General features: G+C 44.5%; 1 protein-coding gene across 1 annotated transcript; it reads left to right on the top strand.

Moving 5' to 3' along the window:
* Window positions 1-527: 527 nt before the first annotated feature.
* Window positions 528-20,347, top strand: si:ch211-221n20.8 (latent-transforming growth factor beta-binding protein 4). The gene is made up of 22 exons (XM_024421005.2): window positions 528-769; window positions 6,096-6,236; window positions 6,633-6,699; window positions 6,879-7,070; window positions 7,284-7,409; window positions 7,495-7,635; window positions 7,926-8,051; window positions 11,879-12,001; window positions 12,178-12,300; window positions 12,590-12,712; window positions 13,808-13,930; window positions 14,225-14,347; window positions 14,675-14,800; window positions 14,992-15,120; window positions 15,654-15,746; window positions 16,460-16,555; window positions 17,290-17,385; window positions 18,924-19,019; window positions 19,120-19,221; window positions 19,373-19,478; window positions 19,622-19,738; window positions 19,916-20,347. Exons 2-22 carry the CDS (start codon window positions 6,108-6,110, stop codon window positions 19,992-19,994), a joined length of 2,436 nt encoding a protein of 811 aa, XP_024276773.2. The 5' UTR covers window positions 528-769; window positions 6,096-6,107; the 3' UTR covers window positions 19,995-20,347.
* Window positions 20,348-21,064: the final 717 nt, after the last annotated feature.

Raw genomic sequence — 21,064 nt, 5'->3', positions numbered from 1 at the left:
CAGACAATTTACATTGACATTGCCCCCACCTACATGTACAGATTACCTCAACCCCTGCACACTGACTCGGTACCGATGCCCCCTGTATATAGCCTCATTATTGTTAAAATTAGGTGAAATCAAAAGTTTGTTATGACCAAGTTATACTTCTTAAAAGGCACCGAATTGTTGGAATGACCCAGCTGGCAACCGGAGAGTTGTTGGCATCAACATATCAGGGGCTGCATACTGCCGTTGTGCCCTTGAGCAAGGGACCTACGCCCTAACTGCCCATGGGTCTTTGCTTTGGGCTGCTGCCCTGAGGCTTACCCTCGCTGTAGGCCCACTTCTGATGTAGGGTGTATTGTGCAAGCAACCCAACAGTTAGATTAATACATATCTATTATCTTCTAATAAATTGAAATGCTATTTTATCCCACCAATGTTTTCTGCCGCGCTCGCGGCATAACTCCCTTTCCACACTATAGTTTATGACCTCAATCAAAAGTTCAGACAGGGGACGCCGCGCCCTCAGGCAGCACTCAGAAGGAGAGCGATTTAGCTTGTTGTTCCTCCACTGCGGTTTGGGATTTAAGGAATGGGAAGTATAGAATTCCTGGACAGGATGTGGAGGAGTACAGCACAGCCCCTTACATCGCGTTGCTGGATTGGTTTTTGAGGAAAGACAACTCCACACTATTTGTCCCGCATCTGGAGGAGACCGTGGAAGAAACGCGTAAGTTGAAACCTCGCTCATCCAGTGGACCCAAATCGACTTTATCTGTTACTGGTAAGCAACTTTATTTGATTGCATGTTTTGCTTTCTCTATACATGTCAATTTCAAACGCATTTACATGGTGCGATCTGGGATAATAACTGAATACGACTGTAACTGTAGGTTATGAATTCACGTCTGATCCGCAGTTATTGGAAGTTTTGTCGGACACTTCTTGTTATTAGGCTATAGTCTATGGGTGTCGGGCAGGACATCGTATTTGGACTGCTATACGCTGAAGAGATGCGTGAAGATATTGCCCAAACGCGTTCCAAACTAGAAACAGCGGGAGGGATCATTTATTTCTTGGCATGGGCATTCAGAATAGAAAAGGCAAAGTTATTATTATGCACACAGTTCAAAATACTTTTCCATTCCATTGCATCGCGCCAGACGCACCTTAAGTGGAAACACGTTTATTTTCTTCTGGATAGTGACGCGGGCGTGTCATGGAGAAAGAACAAGAACAGAAGATGGTTAATAACAGGGTCTACTCTGCTGTCTCTCCATCTAGCTTTGTAGCCAGTGTTACATGTCTAGACATGATGTCTGTAAACCTACCCCCAGCAGTTTAACTGGGTAGAATCTCTTGTCTGCTCAGCTCAGCTGTTGGTTGTTGTATTCCATAGTATGGAGGGAGCCCCTTAGGGGTCATGGTCATTTTTTATTCGTTCCCTCAATATCTAAAACAAAATAGTTCCCTCAATAATTCCCTCAACATAATAATGTGTTCCCTCAATTTATTAATTTGTTCCCTCTGACCTCAGCTGCAGAATTCGAGTGCATTGCCATGTCATGCATTGATCAGAGTTAATTGAATTCTACTTCAATCTGGACGTGAAATACAAATATCTTCTTAATTGTTTGAATGTATTATTGAGCTAATCTCGTTCATTTACATACTTTTTACTCCCTTTTCAGAACCATGATTGATATGGCTGACTTGATGAATGATAGTTCAAATGACAAGCTACTCTTGATTCCTTGTGGATTTGTGTAGCCTGTCTCTATAAGAAAAGCATTCTCATTATGTACAATCAGTGGTGGGAAAAGTACCTAATTGTCATACTTGAGTAAAAGTAAATTTACCTTAATAGAAAATGACTCGAGTAAAAGTGAAAGTCACACAGTACAATTCCTACTTGAGTAAAAGTCAAAGTGTTTGGTTTTAAATGTACTTAAGTGTCACAAGTAAATGTAATTGCTCAAATATACTTAAGTAAGTAAAAGTGCAAATCATTTCAAAATCCTTTTTTAAAATGTATGAATAGCCAGCGGCACTCTTAACACTCAGACATCATAATTTACAAACAAAGTATGTCTTTGGTGAGTCCACCAGATCAGAGGCAGTAGGGATGACCAGGGATACTCTCTTTATAAGTGTGTGAATTACAAAAATGTTCTGTCCTGCTAAGCATTCAAAATGTAATGAGTGTTTTTGTGTGTCAGGGAAAATGTATGGAGTAAAAAGTACATACATTTCTTTAGGAATGTAATGAAGTAAAAGTACAAGTTTATGCTGAAAGACAAATATAAAGAAAATATATATCGTAAAGTACAGATACCCGCAAAAAATGACTTAAGTAGTATTTTCAAGTATTTTTTACTTAAGTACTTTACATCACTGTGTGCAATGACGGTCCAATTCCCACTTCCCAGCCAGCACATAACATTCTGAGAACCATATGTCTCTTAGAGCTTGTTTAGTGGGTGGTTGTCCTATGGCCAGTTTGCATACAACCTTCCCATAGCATTCCCTACAGGTTTTTGTTATGGTTCTATTTAAAGTCATGTTCTCAGAACGTTAAGAAACAGCGCTGTTCCGTGGGAAGTACTTAAGCATAATGTTTCCTCATGGTTCTATTTAAAGTCATGTTCTCAGAACATTAAGAAAACTTTCCATAAAAACCACAAGAAATCATTAGTAACGTTCAAAGAACGTTCTAAGAATGTAATTGAAAAAATATATACCTTCTGTTCTCAGGATCAACAAAACTCTCTGTCCTCTGTCTTGTAATCTTAATGAGTGCTTGTTTCCTTTGCAATAAGGTATGTTTGAAAATACTCAAATTAACAGCTTTGTTTGAGTTTTAAAAAAACATGGTATGTAAGCACCATTCTGGTGGTGCAATGGACTATTTCAATGGATAGAGAGCAGACGATCATAGTTTTGAATCTCACTGATGCCGTGCCACAATAAATAATACATGTGTTTGCATGATTAATGCCTAAGCAAATCCATTTCAAAGTGTCCTATCTGTGCTTGGAGAAAACAGTTAACTTAATCTAGTAGGGTAATTAAAAATCTTAATGAAACATGCTCTCTATAACGTTATTTAATTACCTTCAAATAACCTAGAATTTCCGCTCTCAGAACGTCAATAACACCTCCCAGGTTCAGTGAACCATAGAAAAACATTCTCAGAACCTTGCTGCAACCTAAAAATGTACATTCCCAGAAAAGGCTAAATGTTCACTTCAGTACTCAGAACATTTAAAAAAAAAAAAAAAAACATTCAGTTCTAACAGTCAGAAAACGTATGGCTTCTTTCCCAGAACCAATGGGAAACCAAAAATGTAAGTTCCCACAGAACTTCCAAGGAACCAAATGTGCTGGATTGGCCGATAGACTAACATATTGCAGCCTTAATGTAATTCTACTCACTGGGCATCAACGTTGTTTACACGTCATTTCAATGAAATTACTTTGAACCAATGTGGAATAGACGTTAAATTGACGCCTGTTCCCAGTGGGTATTTAGGTAATTACATGCTTCAAATGGTGATGATCACTAACCATTCAATAGCTTATTTCCATTTTCAGTGTTTTCCTATGCCTCTGAATCAAAAGGGCAAACATTAGTAACGGTTCTTTAGATACCTACCCTGGCAATTAGCTAATTTCCCAGTGAACATATTGTCATCACAACAAATAGCTTTAGTTATGAACAAAGAGCCAGAGCCACTTTAAACCATCTTTCTGTGCCTGGTAGGGTATGTTCACCTGGCTATAGCGCAGGGATGAGTGGGCATCATTTCACCTATTAACACCGAAGCACAAAAAATGTCCATGCCTTTTCTTTCTGCCTCCTATGAGTCATATGCACGATTGTGAACATAAACACATCCAGGAGCTTGGCTGCGCCATGTTTTGCTGGACGTACAGTACCATTTGAAAAGTTTGGACACACCAACTCATTCAAGGGTTTTTCTTTATTTTCACTATGTTCTACATGGTAGAATAATAGTGAAGACATCACAACTATGAAATAACACATATGGAATCATGTAGTAACTAAAAAACTAGAAAGCTAAAAAGCAAAATATATTTTATATTTGAGATTCTTCAAGGTAGCCATAATTTGCCTTGATGACAGCTTTGCACACTCTTGGCATGCTCTCAACCAGCTTCACCTGGAATGCTTCTCCAACAGTCTTGAAGGAGTTCCCACATATGCTGAACACTTGTTGGCTGCTTTTCCTTCACTCTGAAGTCCAACTCATCCCAAACCATCTCAATTGGGTTGAGGTCGGGTGATTGTGGAGGCCAGGTCATCTGACGCAGCACTCCATCAATCTCCTTTGTGGTTAAATAGCCCTTTACACAGCCTGGAGATGTGTTGGGTCATAGTCATTTTGAAAACATATGATAGTCCCACTAAGTGCAAACCAGATGGGAAGGCGTATTGCTGCAGAATGCTGTGGTAGTCATGCAGGTTAAGTGTGTCTTGAATTCTAAATAAATCACAGACAGTGTCACCAGCAAAGCACCCCCACACCATCACACCTCCTCCGCCATGCTTCACAATGGGAACCACACATGTGGAGATCATCCGTTCACCTACTCTGCGTCTCACAAAGACACGGCGGTTGGAACCAAAAATCTCAAATTTGGCCTCCTCAGACCAAAGGACAGATTTCCACCAGTCTAATGTCCTTTGCTCATGTATCTAGGCCCAAGCAAGTCTCTTCTTCTTATTGGGGTTCTTTAGTAGTGGTGTCTTTGCAGCAATACGATCATGAAGGCCTGATTCACGCAGTCTCCTCTGAAGACTTGATGTTAAGATGTCTGTTATTGGAACTCTGTGAAGCATTTATTTGGGCTGCAATTTCTGAGGCTCGTAACTCTAATGAACTTATTGTCTGCAGCAGAGGTAACTCTGGGTCTTCCTTTCCTGTGGCGGTCCTCGTGAGAGCCAGTTTCATCATAGTGCATGATGGTTTTTGCGACTGCACTTGAAGACACTTTGAAAGTACTTGACATTTTCCAAATTGACTGACTTTCATGTCATAAAGTAATGATGGACTGTCATTTCTCTTTGCTTATTTGAGCTGTTCTTGCCATAATATGGACTTGGTCTTTTACCAAATAGGGCTATCTTCTGCATACCACCCCTATGTTATCACAACACAACTGATTGGCTCAAACGTATTAAGAAGGTAAGACATTCTTTAAACTAACTTTTAACAAGGCACACCTGTTAATTGAAATGGATTCCAGGTGACTACCTCATGAAGCTGGTTGAGAGTATGCCAAGTGTGTGCAAAAGCTGCCGTCAAGGCAAAGGGAGGCTACTTTGAGGAATCTCAAATAGAAAATATGCCATGGCCTCTCGAGTGGCGCAGCGGTCTAAGGCACTGCATTGCAGTGCTAGTGGCATCACTACAGATCAGGTTTCGATCCCGGGCTGTTTCGCAGCCAGCACACAACTGGCCCAGCGTTAGGGGAGGGTTTGGCCGGCTGGGATGTCCTTGTCCCATCGCGCTCTATTGACTCCTTGTGGCAGCCGGGCGCAGTGCACGCTGACTTTGGTCGCCAGCTGTACGGTGTTTCCTCGGACACATTGGTGGTGCTGCTGGCTTCTGGGTTAAGCGAGCAGTGTGTCAAGAAGCAGTGCGGCTTGGTGGGGTCGTGTTTCAGAGGACGCATGGCTCTCGACCTTCGCCTCTCCCGAGTCCGTACGGGAGTTGCAGCGATGGGACAAGAGACTCTAACTACCAATTGGGGAGAAAAAGGGGTAAAAAGTCCACAAAAATATACATAAATACAGAATGTGGTATTTAGGCCTATTTATTATACATGATGATCGGTACGATAATGAATCAATGTGTATATAAAGCATGAGCTATTCATAAACATTGATCATATGTATTAGTATGCCTATGTCACCCCCCAAAAAAAAAAGAAGTTGACTATGTTTTGAAAAGTGACTTTATTACTATCATTATGATTGGTATTCTGCAGTCTAATTAACCCAATCACCTGTCCACCTCTTTCCTTTTTGTGTGTCAAGTTGTTGCCCTGCCTGTGATGTATTAAACTCTCCATCTTCCCCATAGGGTCAGGAGAGGATGCCACGCCCTCGGACTCACCTTCTGGTGCTGCTGGCAGCGATATGTGTGGCAGAGCCCTTTACCACCCCCAATGGCAGCGACAACGAGGTCCTGAAACACACAGAGGCGTCACTCACCAAGAGCCAGGTCAGTGACTGTCTGTGTGTCTGGGACCCTCTTCCACATCAGGGCCAGAGTTTGCTAGGCTGGTTAAACCAGACTGAACATGGCGCTGAACATGGTGAAAAGTTTCTTCAGTAAAGCAATGTTAGAACATTATTGTCTGTCAAGACATTTGGAAGTCGGCTGAAGCTAAAATCCTAAACCCTGGGCGCCAGGCTGATGGATCTGTGGGAAACTGTTGAATTAAGATTTTAGGTGACGTGATGCGACATGTTGCGCAGTGACTTGGTCTGTCAGCGTTTTCTCTGCGGCTTTTCATTCGCTGAGTAAAGCATATCACCCGATACTCTCCTGCTTTTTGAGTTGAAGTGGTTGCAAGTCATTTTGAGTAGACCTATTCCTTTGTTCCTCTCTTCTCAGAACCTAGAGATTGAGAACGCCATTGGGAACTTTAGCAGAACCGAGCAGGGGGGTGGACCAGCCGCAAGTGAGTGTCTCAAGATATTGAGCCTATTATTATGTTGTTGTTGAATACTGAGCATCTGTAATCTTCTTGTCGATCTTATTTTCCTTCTGTCTCTCTCTACCGCTCTCCCTGCCACCCGCCTTTCCCCTCCACTTACTGCATCTCCGTATTCTCCTCTGATCCATCTCTTTTTTCCTCAGCCCCGGCAGCCTCGTTCAACACCACATCTACCCCAGCCCCAGCTCCTACCCCCACCCCTCAGTGCCCAGGTAATCAGGTAGTGTTGGTGGGCAGCGAGGGCTGTGGATGCCCTGTTGGCATGGTGAATGTTGCAGGAGAGAACTGCACCTGCCCTGTGGGTTACACTCTGCAGCAAGCAGCAGGGTGCCTTGGTGAGTCCATAGACTTGTACTAGAAAGCTCCTATTACTTCCAAATGGTGAAAGCCCTCAATGGCACTGCCAACATGCTTTGGTCCAAGTGCACCCTCTGTCTAACTCAGTAAAGAGCAGACTCCTACAGTGCGCGAGTGGTATGGTCTGTGCCACTTTTAACATGGAATCTACTGTGCTGCTCTTTTATATTGCATCTCTCGTTCTGTATCAGATGTAGATGAGTGTAAAGGGGAGGGGCCAGGGCCATGCAGTCTCCATGCCGACTGCACAAACACACCCGGCTCATACCTGTGCAAATGTGTTCGTGGTTACCTGATGGGTGCAGGAGGATGCCAAGGTGAGTGTGTGTTTGGTTTTAGAGTTATGTGATATTCTGTGTGTGTGTGTGTGTGTGTGTGTGCTTATTCATGAGTGTGTTTCAGATATTGATGAGTGTGCTCTAGCTGAAGTGACCGGGCTGCAGGCGTGTGGGTCTGGGGCAGACTGCAGGAACACCCTTGGATCCTTCTCATGTTTCTGTCCAGTTGGATACGTTATGGCTCTTGACGGACACAGTTGTGTGGGTGAGGTCTTTGTTACACGAGGGAACATTATCTGTGTGTGTGGACGTGTTTAAGGATACTTGTGGAGACCAGAAGTCCAAACAAAAATTTGACCAACTGGGGACATCTTCTAGGCCCCACAAAGTCAAATGCTATTTCTAGGGGGTTTAGGGTTAAGGTTAGTATTAGTGTCTGAATTGTGTGTGTCCACAAGGTCAGTTGTGCAAGACTGTATGTGTGTGTGTGTGTGCACTTTTTTTTAGATATTGATGGGTGAATGATAGAGAATGATATATGTATATTTGTCTCAGACGTTGATGAGTGCAGCTTTGAGGAGCAGTGTCACAGGGAGCTGGGGAACGTGTGTGTGAACAACCCTGGTAGCTTCGTGTGTCAGTGTCAGCCTGGCTTCAGAGCAGAGGTCCCAGCCTGCATCGGTGAGTTCTCTTGTGGTTGCTGTCATTGTTTCTTCAGTATGTGCCAATCTTATTCAGACTGAGGCTGACAATGTAATTCAATTGTAATTGAGTTTTGTGAACGGATCAGATTGTCCGAAGCGTCGAACACAGGCGGTTGGCATAAACTGAACAGACCAGAGGCAGTGGTTCCTTTTCCTTTGTATCGTTTTACTAAAACGGGCCTTCTCTCGCCCGACAACATAACTCCAGTACAAGGAACGTCCAGTGTTGAAACACCAGCGTAACAAAACAGAAACAGAAACTAAGCCGTTGACCAAAAGGCCGGGGCCCGAAAAAGAAAGCAAAACAACAAACGGCTACTCCTGTCTTAGACTATGGTCGACACGTAACAGTTCCAGGGGGAAGGCTTCTCTCTACCTAAAGCCTTGCCGCAGTTAACAGAGAGATAAGGTGCCCAGTCACAGAAGCTTTCTCTGAGGTTGAAAAAACTGACGTCCTCACAGGTCCCCGTCTCTACTCTCAATCCTCCCCCAGCTCCTCTCCTGGCACACCGATATAGGAGGAAGGCTCAAAGCAATTAGTGGGCCCAGCTGTGTACTAATTGGCTTTACACTGAGTACCTATGCCCTGAGGAGGGTGCTGTCGTGTCGTCTTCCTCCGGCTGGTCATTGAACTCTCACAGTATATTAAAGGCCCAGTGGAGTGTATTTTACAGTATATATTATATACATTCCCACTCTATGAGGTTGGAATAATACTGTGAAATTGTAAAAATGATGATAATGGCCTTTTAGTGTAAGAGCTGTTAGTGTCCAAACCTCTCTGCAGCAAAGCGGCTACTTTTCAGTTTTCCCCTCCCCACTCAGATCACTCCCAGAGAGTCTCAGCAAATTCCTGCTTGAGAAAGAGTTAGGTAATACTAGTTAGGTAATACTAGTTAGGTAATACTAGTTAGGTAATACTGTTAGAATACCACATGGTACCATCAGTTAGGTAATACTGTTATAATACCACATGATACCATCAGCTAGTTGTTACTGTTATAATACCACATGATACCATCAGCTAGTTGTTACTGTTATAATACCACATGATACCATCAGTTAGGTAATACTGTTATAATACCACATGATACCATCAGCTAGTTGTTACTGTTATAATACCACATGATACCATCAGCTAGTTGTTACTGTTATAATACCACATGATACCATCAGTTAGGTAATACTGCTATAATACCACATGATACCATCAGTTAGGTAATACTGGTATAATACCACATGATACCATCAGTTAAGTAATACTGGTAGAATACCACATGATACCATCAGTTAGGTAATACTGTTATAATACCACATAATACCATCAGTTAGGTAATACTGTTATAATACCACATGATACCATCAGTTAAGTAATACTGGTAGAATACCACATGATACCATCAGTTAGGTAATACTGTTATAATACCACATAATACCATCAGCTAGCTGTTACTGTTATAATACCACATGATACCATCAGTTAGGTAATACTGTTATAATAGCACATGATACCATCAGCTAGTTGTTACTGTTATAATACCACATGATACCATCAGTTAGGTAATACTGTTATAATACCACATGATACCATCGGTTAGGTAATACTGTTATAATACCACATGATACCATCAGTTAGATAATACTGTTATAATACCACATGATACCATCAGCTAGCTGTTACTGTTACAATACCACATGATACCATCAGTTAGGTTATACTGTTATAATACCACATGATACCATCAGCTAGCTGTTACTGTTATAATACCACATGATACCATCAGTTAGATTATACTGTTATAATACCACATGATACCATCAGTTAGGTAATACTGTTTTTATACCACATGATACCATCAGTTAGGTAATACTGTTATAATACCATATGATACTCGTATGATAATGTGTCACTATTGTTGTCTCTTGCTTGGCACTTGAGGTTTTGTCATCTCAGCTAGGTTTGTTGGCAATGGTATCGCAGTGTTAAAATGAATCCAAATTATGAAAATAAATGATTTTAACTTTAATATTGTAAGAATTATAAATGAATGATGCAGATACAAATGTTATAGCCTTGAGGTCCAGTAGAGTACCAAATAAGTTGTAAACAGATATAATCTGGGCACCATTAGATTGTTCAGATGTTTCGAGAGGAACCGAATGGCCATGCACAAACATGGGTGTTACTGTAATTATTGTTTACGTACACTACCATTCAAAAGTTTGGGGTCACTTAGAAATGTCCTTGTTTTTGAAAGAGAAACACATTGTTTGTCAAATTGATCAGAAATACAGTGCACACCGTGTTAATGTTGTAAATGACAATTGCAGCTGGAAACGGCAGATTCAGCTGGAAACGGCAGATTCAGCTGGAAACGGCAGAATCAGCTGGAAACGGCAGAAATTGCCAAGAAACAACGCTGTGTACTACTCCCTTCACCGAACAGCGCAAACTGGCTCTAACCAGAATAGAAAGAGGAGTGGGAGGCCCCGGTGCACAACTGAGCAAGAGGACAAGTACATTAGAGTGTCTAGTTTGAAAAACAGACGCTTCACAAATCCTCAAATGGCAGCTTCATTAAATAGTACCCGCAAAACACCAGTCTCATCGTCAACAGTGAAGAGGCGACTCCGGGATGCTGGCATTCTAGGCAGAGTTACAAAGAAAAAGCCATATCTCAGACTGGCCAATAAAAAGAAAAGATTAAGATGGGCAAAAGAACTCAGACACTGGACAGAGGAACTCTGCCTAGAAGGCTCGCATCCCAGTTAGGTTAGCATGTGTTGCGGGTATGATACTGTATTTGTGTCACTGTCCTAATACTTTTGGAGCTCACTGTATCGTCCTCCACTGTCCCTGTCCATAAATACCGGGCTCGAACCAGTGATCCTCTGCTCGCAAACACACGTGACCATCCTCCTCGAAAACATTACCAACCGTTTGAGCTATACCGAAGGTAGCAATTGGATAGCTCCATCGGCGACATTTCAAGCTAGCTGTGGAGTGAGTTTACGGTACATTCTTAACTCCGTTACATTAGCGTGTTAATAGCAGACCCTGCACAAGAATAATGGGTGTGCAGTAGGTTGATAACGATATCAGCCAAATATGTTGGGTTGAAACATTTAAAACATCATTCCTAGCTAATTAGAAATGAGTAATTAAGTGAATGGGCGAGATTAAAAAAGGCAAATTGGGGCTAATTTGAATGGGTGCCAACAGCAGATTCTTACGTGTGTAACCCAGTAGACCCTTCATGACCGCCCTGAGAAGCTTCCGGTTTGTGGACCTATGGCTCACGATTCACGCTGGTTGCTTGATTTACTGGTCCTTTGGGGTCCATGCAGGACCACCCTAAAACTGACTTATCTTCTGAGATGTAAGTATTTCTTCATTGCTTTCTGTCTCTCTCTGTCTCTCTCTGTCTCTCTCTCTCTCTCTCTCTTTCTCTCTCTGTCTCTCTCTGTCTCTCTCTCTCTCTTTCTCTCTCTCTCTCTCTCTGTCTCTCTCTGTCTCTCTCTGTCTCTCTCTCTCTCTCTCTCTCTCTCTCTCTCTCTCTCTCTCTCTCTCTCTCTCTCTCTCTTCTCTCTCTCTCTCTCTCTCTCTCTGTCTCTCTCTGTCTCTCTGTCTCTCTCTCTGTCTCTCTCTCTCTCTCTCTCTCTGTCTCTCTTCTCTCTCTGTCTCTCTGTCTCTCTCTCTCTCTCTCTCTCTTCTCTCTCTCTCTCTCTCTGTCTCTCTCTGTCTCTCTCTGTCTCTCTCTCTCTCTCTCTCTCTCTCTCTCTCTCTCTCTCTCTCTCTCACAGATGTGGATGAGTGTAAGGAAACTCCAGATGTGTGTGCTGGTCAGGGTGTATGTGAGAACACTTTTGGGAGTTATAAGTGTGTCTGCCAAAGAGGTTACCGGGGCAATGGCACATACTGTGAAGGTAAGAAGCAATGTCATTGCATAACAGAACTGAACATTTCTGTGGAAATTATTTTAGATTTAGAGAGTTTAATAGTCACAGGGTTGCAGATGGAATTTGATGTTGATTTGTTGACAATGACTTGTGTCCCCTCTCTCCCTCCCTCCTCTCTCTCTCTTTCTGTCTCTCTACTCCAGATGAGAATGAGTGTGCATCAGGGCGTCACGGTTGTGATACTAATGCTCGCTGTGGGAACATCATTGGCTCCTACTTCTGCCAGTGTTACCAGGGCTTCAATGGGGATGGCCTCTCTTGCTTCGGTGGGTGAGACAGAAGCAGATGGCTTGTATGTGTGGACGTGTGTGGATGTCTGTGCGTGTGTGCTCAAGGTGTTGCTGTACATACCATTGTTTTACTGTGCTCTACTACAGTGTATTATTGGCTCCTACTTCTGCCAGTGTTACCAGGGCTTCTACACCTGCATTGCTTGCTGTTTGGGGTTGTAGGCTGGGTTTCTGTACAGCACTTTGAGATATCAGCTGATGTACGAAGGGCTATATAAAGACATTTGATTTGATTATGGATGTCTGTTTATTGCCATGGTTACAGATGTTGATGAGTGTGCCCTGAGCAATGGTCACTGTGAGCACAACTGCACCAACGAGCCAGGAGGCTACAGCTGCCACTGTGGCATAGGCTACCAGCTAGCCCAGGATGGGCACAACTGCTCAGGTAAACTACAGTACTGCACTGGTAAACTACAGTACTGCACAGTAAACTACAGTACTATGCAGTACACTACAGTACTACACAGTAAAGTACAGTACTGCACTGGTAAACTACAGTAATGCACTGGTAAACTACAGTACTGCACAGTCAACTGCAGTACTGTGCAGTAAACTACAGTACTACACAGTAAACTACAGTACTGCACTTGTAAACTACAGTACTGCACTGGTAAACTACAGTACTGCATAGTCAACTACAGTACTATGCAGTACACTACAGTACTATACAGTGCTGCACAGTAAACTACAGTACTACACTGTAAACTACAGTACTACACTGGTAAACTACAATACTACACAGGTTAAAGGTCCAATGCAGCTGTTTTTATCTCAATATCCAATCATTTCTGGGTAACAATTCAGTACCTTACTATGATTGTTTTCGATTAAAAAATAAATAAAAAATTGCTTCTCAACGAAGACCAATTTCTCAAGCAATAATTTTTCTAGGACTGTCTGGGAGGGGTCTGAGTGGGGAGGGAAAAACTGAAAACTAGCCGTTAATGGCAGAGAAACTCTCTTTCTTATTGGCCTGTTAACTAATTTACCACATAGTGATGTCACCATGTAAGGCCAAAACTCCCTCCCACCAAAACAGGATGAAATTTCAGGCTGTCTTTTCAAACAGCTCTTACACGTAAAAGGGCAATATCATAGTTCTCACAATTTGACAGTATTATTCCAACCTCATAGTGTGGAAATATTTATAATACACAGGGAAATCACGTTTTTCACTGCACTGGGCCTTTAACTACAATTCACCACAGGCTAACTACTGTACTGCACTGGTGAACAACAGTACTGAACAGGTCAACTACAGCACTGCACAATTACTAGAGTATTCTACTCCATGTACAGGTAAAGAGCATATCGCTATTAACACAGACAAACAGAATGCTCTCCTTTGTGTACTCATAAAGACTAAACTACCAGTAACATATATAGAGTACATACTGTAGCTAGTTAACTACCTACAGTACACTACAGAGCTAATGAATACGCACTAACCTGAATCTCCTCCCTGTCCTTGGTCCCCCAGACGTTGATGAGTGTGTGGTGCAGAACGGGACGTGTGAGCAGGTGTGCACCAACACGCAGGGCTCCTTCCTGTGTTCCTGCCGACCTGGCTACCAGCTTCACATCGACCGCCACAGCTGTGTAGGTCAGTAGTCAGTGGGCCACTAAGACCCAGTTCAGCCTTGTTCTGGCCCAGTTCTGCTACTGTAAAACCACCTCGGAAAAGCATAGTGTAGAGTAGGATGGTAATCTATCCAACTAGACAGTATGTTAGCAGTAAAGTAGTCAGCCTACACTCCCTAGAGGCTCAGTTTTTGAGAAATGCACTTTATTTTGCTTGTCATGTGTCTGTTTGATGCCGCTAACTGGAACACAATTAGTAATTTGGTGTGTGTTCTCTCTGTGTGTGTGTGTGTGTGTGTGTGTGTGTGTGTGTTAGATATCGACGAGTGTAAGCTCCAGAACGGGGGCTGCTCCCACACCTGCACTAACACACCGGGGGGGCACACATGTTCCTGTCCCGCCCCTCTACTGCTGCACGCGGACAATACCAGCTGTGTCAGTACGTCCCCCACCTTCGCCTCACCTCACTGTGTGTGTGTTTGTTTGTCACGGTGCCCCACAAAGAAACCCAGACCGACAGTGTCCATGACTGCATCCTTATTTTTGACTATGTTTGACGTGGTATTGTACTCCTGTCAACTTTCCGTCAAGTGATTTCTCGCAGTGGTCCACAAAGAAACTCAGACCTACGTTTCCAAAAGTCGGCGTTTCAACACACACGAGAGTGTGTGTGGTGAGTGAGTAGATCAGGCCAGGTGTGTGTTTCTGCCCCTTGCGTGTCTCCTGTGTGCTATGTTGCGCCGTGTGTGCTTTCTCTCCTGGGTAGATGTGACCTCGTGCGACTTTAGGAGAGGCGGCTGTGACCACGTGTGTACTGTGCGCGCCGAGGGGCTTCTCTACTGTAGCTGCAGTGCAGGATGGCAACTGGGCAAGGACCTGAGGAGTTGCCTGGGTGAGAAAGCCTCTTTTTCCTTCCCTCTATTTCTCTTCCTTTACTTTGGGGTTAAAACAACAGGCTTATGTGTACAGAACACCTCCAAATATGAACTTCCATGTCTGTTTCTCTACCCCTGACTTCTCCTTCTCCGTCTGGCTTACTGTCTATCTGCTTGTCTGACACTTGGCGGTCTCTCTCTGTCTCAGATGTGAATGAGTGCGGGGACTTCACTAACGGTGGTTGTGAGCAGCTGTGCCAGAACCACCCTGGTGGCTTTAACTGCAGCTGCGGGGAGGGCTACGTAGCTCGTACCGACGACCCCACCAGGTGCCAACGTGAGTCTGCTGTGTGTCCCACTGCCTGAACTCTTGAGAAGTACTATAACGAGTAAATGAACAGTAACTGAAAAAGCATATGTAATGGACAAAAGGACTGGTTTCTACTTATCATTCTATATTAGACTATTATATTTGTGTAGAGGCATCTACCACGGTTATGTAGCCCAGGCAGTCGCTCGTGGTTGCTAGTTCTGCATCGTTTAGTATTGATGTGCATGCAGCACATACAGTATATTTGTTCTGTTTTTTTCCCCCCTGACGGCTCACCATTAAAACTGGTTAAAGAGGGAAATGATGCCTTTGCAGCCTGAATGGAGGATGCTTTATTTCCAAGTCGTTTTTTTACCGGGAGTGCAATCTAGCGCCCACTATCGGCTGCCTTGGCTAATGATTATGCTGCATGTGATCTTGTTTCAATCTCTTGCTCTCGACCGATATTTCTCTCTCTCTCTTCTCTCGTCTCTCTTCTCTCTTCTCTCTCTCTCTCTCTCTCTCTCTCTCTCTCCCTCTCTCTCTCTGCGCCTGCCCAGCGGTGTGTGACCCCCCATGTCAGAACTATGGAGCATGTGTGGCCCCTCACTCTTGTGACTGTCCTGCAGGTTACCCTGGTCCTGGCTGTTCAGGTGCGTGTATGTATTGGGGCCTAAATCCACACACATATACTATAGACACATGTAGTATATGTACTGAACAAAAATATCAACGCAACATTGCAACAATTTATTTCAAAGATTTTACTGAGTTACAGTTCACATAAGGAAGTCAGTCAATTGAAATAAATAAATTAGGACCTAATCTATGGATTTCACATGACTGGGTAGTGGTGTGCCAAGGGGGGGGCCTTGGAGGGCATAGGTTCACCCACTGGGTAGCCAGGTCTAGCCAATCAGAATGAGTTCTTCCCAACAGACAGACAGAAATACTCCTCAGCACCCTTGCATGCTCCCTCAAAACTTGAGACATCTGTGACATTGTGTTGTCTGACAAAACTGCACATTTTAGAGTGGCTTTTTATTGCCCCCAGCACAAGGTGCACCTGTGTACTGATCATGCTGTTTAATCAGTTTCTTGTTATACCACACCTGTCAGGTGAATGGATTCTCTTGGCAAAGGAGAAATGCTCACTAACAGGGATGCAAACAAACTTGTGCACAGAATTTGAGCAAAATAAGCTTTTTTGTGTGTATGAAAAATGTCTGAGACTTTTATTGATTTACTTCACCTCGTGAAACACGGGACGAACGCTTTACATGGTGCGTTTATATTCTTGTCCAGTGTAGTAAGTGTCCTTAACATTGTGACATGACGTGAATAACGTGTTTGTTGCGTGTTTCAGCCATGTGCTCCCCGCCCTGTGCCCATGGAGGAACATGTATGCGCTGGGACATGTGTCTCTGCCCACCTGGCTGGACGGGGACTGGCTGTCACACAGGTACACTGTCCCCGTCACGCGGGCTGCATCTGGAATGGCGCCCTATTCCCTGTACAGGGCTCAGGTCAAAAGTCGTGCACTATATAAGGGAATAGGGTGCCATTTCAGACGTAGCCAATGTCAGTCCCCCACCCTGACACATACCGTGACACTTTTCATCTCCCTCTCTCTCTCTCTCTCTTCCTCCCTCCCCTTCTCTCTCATCCCACTTTCTTGTCCCGCTATATCCCCTCTCTCTCTCCTCTCTCTCTCTCTCTCTATCCTCCCTCTCTCTCTCTCTATCCCCCTCTCTCTCTCTCTCTATACCCCCTCTCTCTCTCTCTCTCTCTCTCTCTCTATCCCTCTCTCTCTCTCTACCCCCCTCTCTCTATCCCCCCCCCTCTCTCTCTCTCTCTATCCCCCTCTCTCTCTCTCTATCCCTCTCTCTCTCTATCTCTCTCTCTCTCTCTATCCCCCTCTTTCTCTCTCTCTCTATCCCCCTTTCTCTCTCTCTTTCTCTCTCTCTCTCTATCCCCCTTTCTCTCTCTCTCTCTCTACCCTCTCTCTCTCTCTCTCTCTCTCTCTACCCCCCCCTCTCTCTCTCTCTCTACCCCCCTCTCTCTCTCTCTCTCTCTCTATCCCCCCTTTCTCTCTTCCCCCCTCTCTCTCTATCTCTCTCTCCACCCCCTCTCTATCTCCCTCTTTCTCTATCCCTCTCTCTCTCACTCTCGCTTTCTCTCTTTCACTCTCCCTAGCTGTGTGTGAGCTGCCCTGTGCTAACGGTGGTCGCTGTGTGCGTCCGGAGACCTGCCATTGCCCCTCGGACTACACCGGCCCTCAGTGCCTTTCACGTAAGTAGACTAACAAACTATCGTCTTGTTTGTTTCCGGCACATAGCACATTTCAGGTCCGCTGAGCGCAGACTTGAACATTGAAAATTCTGTGCAACTTCCAGTGTGCGTTTACTGTGAACACTGAGGCTGTACCCGCTTTAAGTTACAGCTTCAGACAGTGGTCAAGTAGGCTACTGTGGCTATTTGATCATAATGTAGGTCAACCAGGATCCTACCATCAAAAACAATGGAGAAGAATGCATTCCATAACATTTTAACATGGAAATAGCTGTTCTATCATTCAGCCTACAGTAGCAGAAAATGTAGCTCTACATTGTATGAGCATTTTGAAAAAAACATGCAGGGCTTGACATTAACCTGTTTATCCACTTGTCCCCCAGACAAGGAGGTGACTGAAAATGTTGTGTTGTTGGATGCAAGAAACCACTACAAAATAAAATGCATTGTTATTCCAATACCATTATTACAGAGAATCAGACAAATGATGATACCCTCTGCCTATTGGCTACTTAGCTTATTCAAAACCAACCGTATCAAAATACAACACTGCCTCCAACACAGTCCTCTTCAAATTGAATGGCACAGATCCATATATGGCAACGGTCTATTTGCATATATGCCTACTTCAGCTCTGATTGGTTATGCTGCACCGGTCTGTGTAGCGTAAGGGGCTGAGTTTGGCCTACCGATGGGCACAGCGGTCTAAGGCACTGCATCGCAGTGCTTGAGGCGTCACTACAGACCCGGGTTTGATCTTAGGCTGTGTTATACAGCCGGCCGCGACCGAGGAGACCCATGAGGTGGCGCACAATTTGCCCAGCCTGTCTGTATGTCGTCCTGGATAAGGGAAGGGTTTGGCTGGCCGGGATGTCCTCGTCCCATCGCAATCTAGCAGCTCCTTGTGGCGGGCCGGGGGCATACACGCTGACTTCGGTCGCCAGTTGTACGGTGTTTCCTCTGACACGTTGGTGCTGCTGGCTTCCGGGTTAAGCGAGCGGTGTGTCCAGAAGCAGTGCGGCTTGGCAGGGTCGTGTTTCAGAGGACCCATGGCTCTCAAACTTCGCCTCTCCCGAGTCTGTACGGGAGTTACAGCAATGGGACAAGACTGTAACTACCAATTGGGGAGAAAAAGGGGTGAAAAGTAGAAAAACGAAAAAAGGGTCTGAGTTGTTAGTGTCAAGGCAATAGCATCCTACTCCGATGCCGTCTGTCTACAACAAAAGCACTTGCATAGTTAGTTTTGTTTCGGGTATGTTGCATTCAAAGTGGATATTATTATGTTTGAAACGTTGGTAGTGTTAACTAAGGGGGAAAACTCTAGAAAGTTGAGTGAAGTTCAGTCTTGTGCTTCTCTGTGCAGTTTAGAGGGAACATTGTATGTAACGTGCTATATTTAGTTAAAAATGTGAATTTCCGTGCCACAAATTTACAGTATAATAATAATATGCCATTTAGCAGACGCTTTTATCCAAAGCTACTTACGGTCACACATTTTACAAAAATATGTGTCTGTGTGTGACGTGTGTGTGTTCTAGCTCTGTGCACACCAGCCTGTCAGAACGGAGGGAGGTGCGTAGATGTCAACAAATGCACGTGTGTCGTAGGGTGGCAAGGCGCTCGCTGCCAGATAGGTAATAAGATAATGATATGCTGCCCTCTAGTGGTGATAGTACTGTATCTCAGTACCGCAATGTGAAGGCATCACTGATTGTGTGTGTTTTTTTCACCCAGAGCCTGTGCAGTGCCAAAAGCCCTGTAAAAATGGTGGCGTGTGTGTGGGCCTCAACAGATGTCGCTGTGCCAGTGACTTTACTGGGAGTCTCTGTGAGACAGGTGAGTGTGTGCGTGTGTGTAAGTGTGTGCCCGTGCGTGCACATGCCTGCATGTGAAAGACAGACAGGGATGTGTATGTTAATGTGCTTGTACAGTATGACTCAGGTGACTTTGCGTGAGAATAATACATCTAGATGTGTTGTGTCTGTAGCGGTGACCACCCCCTGTGTGCCCCCTTGTCACCACGGTGCCACCTGTAGTCCTCACAACAAGTGCACCTGTCCAGAGGGCACGGCCGGGATCCGCTGTGAGAGGCTGTGAGTACCAACCAGCCAACCCAGCACCAACAAGCTGCACGGCATTCCTTATTTGTCGGCAGTGTAGTGCGCAGCGCTTGCAGCACCCCTTTGAATGAATCCCGGCCTGAGTTTCTCTCCGTTTGTTTGTGTGTGTTGATCAGGACGTGTCCTGTGGTCACTACCGTGGTCAGTATGGCCCGTGCCGTCAGGAAGGGTGTGAGGGAGAGTTACGTTGACCGCTGTGGACCCCTGGGAGTTCAGCTCTGCACCAAGTACAGGTGACAGATCTCACACACATGGACACATGCACGCTCACTCACTCATTCACTCACTCACTTGCTCACTCAGATACACACACACAAACACTCCTTTATAGAACACACAACCAAACCATCACTCAAACACACTGCACTACACACACTATCCCTCAGTCTGACGGTTCTCTGTGGTTGCAGGATCAACCAGGCGCGTGTGTATCTGCAAGCTTACAGGGTGGGCTATAGGGTCCAATGTCCTGAGAAGAATGGGAGATGAACTGTTGCCCTGGTTACCAAGACCCCACATCCCCTGGGAAGCTCCACACACATGGTCTCTGTGAATGGTAAAATAAGACACTTGTGATATAAGAGGCTGTTTGATTCACAACTCAGTAGGAAAATCAACCAATAGAGGTCATACTCATGAGCCGACCCCAAACATTGACCAAACGAGCCAACACCGGACATGTCTCAAATTTCCTCGGTGTCTGCACTGATTGTTTATGCAATATCCCAAACCTTTTTTTTCCCCCACGAGCTATGACCTCGAAATGGGAAAATGTTCATTTTTATATGTTGTTTTTAATGCTCCTGTATGGCAGCTGGACGTCAGTAAAACATTTTGTTGGATTATTGCCTGTGGATTACTCTTATTATTTGGTTTATTGAGATATACAATACTGCTTCTTCTTCTTTATTCTCCCGAAGCTTAAAAAAGTTTCTGGCACAAGACACGGTAACAGGAAAATACAAAGAAGTAACTTTTTTGAAATGCTAAGAGAAACGAAGGCATTGCAGCCATGGCTTTTAATACATGATCAATCCAGAAGAAACAATCAGACTCAATTATCAATAGAGGTTTTATTATTTCCTGGTCAGGTCAAAGGGTTTTTCCTGGAAAGGCGGGATCAGGCGGGAACATTTTTTTGCCTGAATAACAGACACAACTCGCCCAAGGTAACCTGTCTAAATGACTAGCACTCGCATCTGTAGCCATGAAAAGCTTTGAAAGGCTGGTCATGGCTCACAACAACACCATCATCCCAGACACGCTGGACCCACTCCAGTTCGGACACCGCCCCAACAGATCCACAGACGACGTAATCTCTATTGCACTCCACACTGCCCTCTCCCACCTGGGCAAGAGGAACACAGACAGTATGTAAGAATGCTGTTCATTGAATACAGCTCAGTGTTCAACACCATAGTGCCCTCCAAGCTCTTCAACCAAACTCAGGAACCTGGGATTGAACACCTCCCTCTGCAACTGGATCCTTGGACTTCCTGATGGGGTGCCCCCAGGTGCTGAGGGTATGCAACAACACCTCCGCCACGCGGACCCTCAAC

The sequence above is a fragment of the Oncorhynchus tshawytscha genome, linkage group LG05, assembly GCF_018296145.1.
Source record: "Oncorhynchus tshawytscha isolate Ot180627B linkage group LG05, Otsh_v2.0, whole genome shotgun sequence".
In the NCBI taxonomy this organism is placed as follows: domain Eukaryota; kingdom Metazoa; phylum Chordata; class Actinopteri; order Salmoniformes; family Salmonidae; genus Oncorhynchus; species Oncorhynchus tshawytscha.
Note: the sequence above shows the minus strand (reverse complement) of the source record. Positions and strands in the feature narration are given on the sequence as shown.

Excerpts from the sequence above, each read along its gene's own strand:
- si:ch211-221n20.8 (XM_024421005.2), top strand. The coding sequence starts at position 6,108 with ATGCCACGCCCTCGGACTCACCTTCTGGTGCTGCTGGCAGCGATATGT. Across the intron at positions 14,348-14,674 it reads GGACAATACCAGCTGTGTCA|ATGTGACCTCGTGCGACTTT; the intron begins GTACGTCCCCCA and ends TCTCCTGGGTAG. Across the intron at positions 16,556-17,289 it reads GGGGACTGGCTGTCACACAG|CTGTGTGTGAGCTGCCCTGT; the intron begins GTACACTGTCCC and ends CACTCTCCCTAG.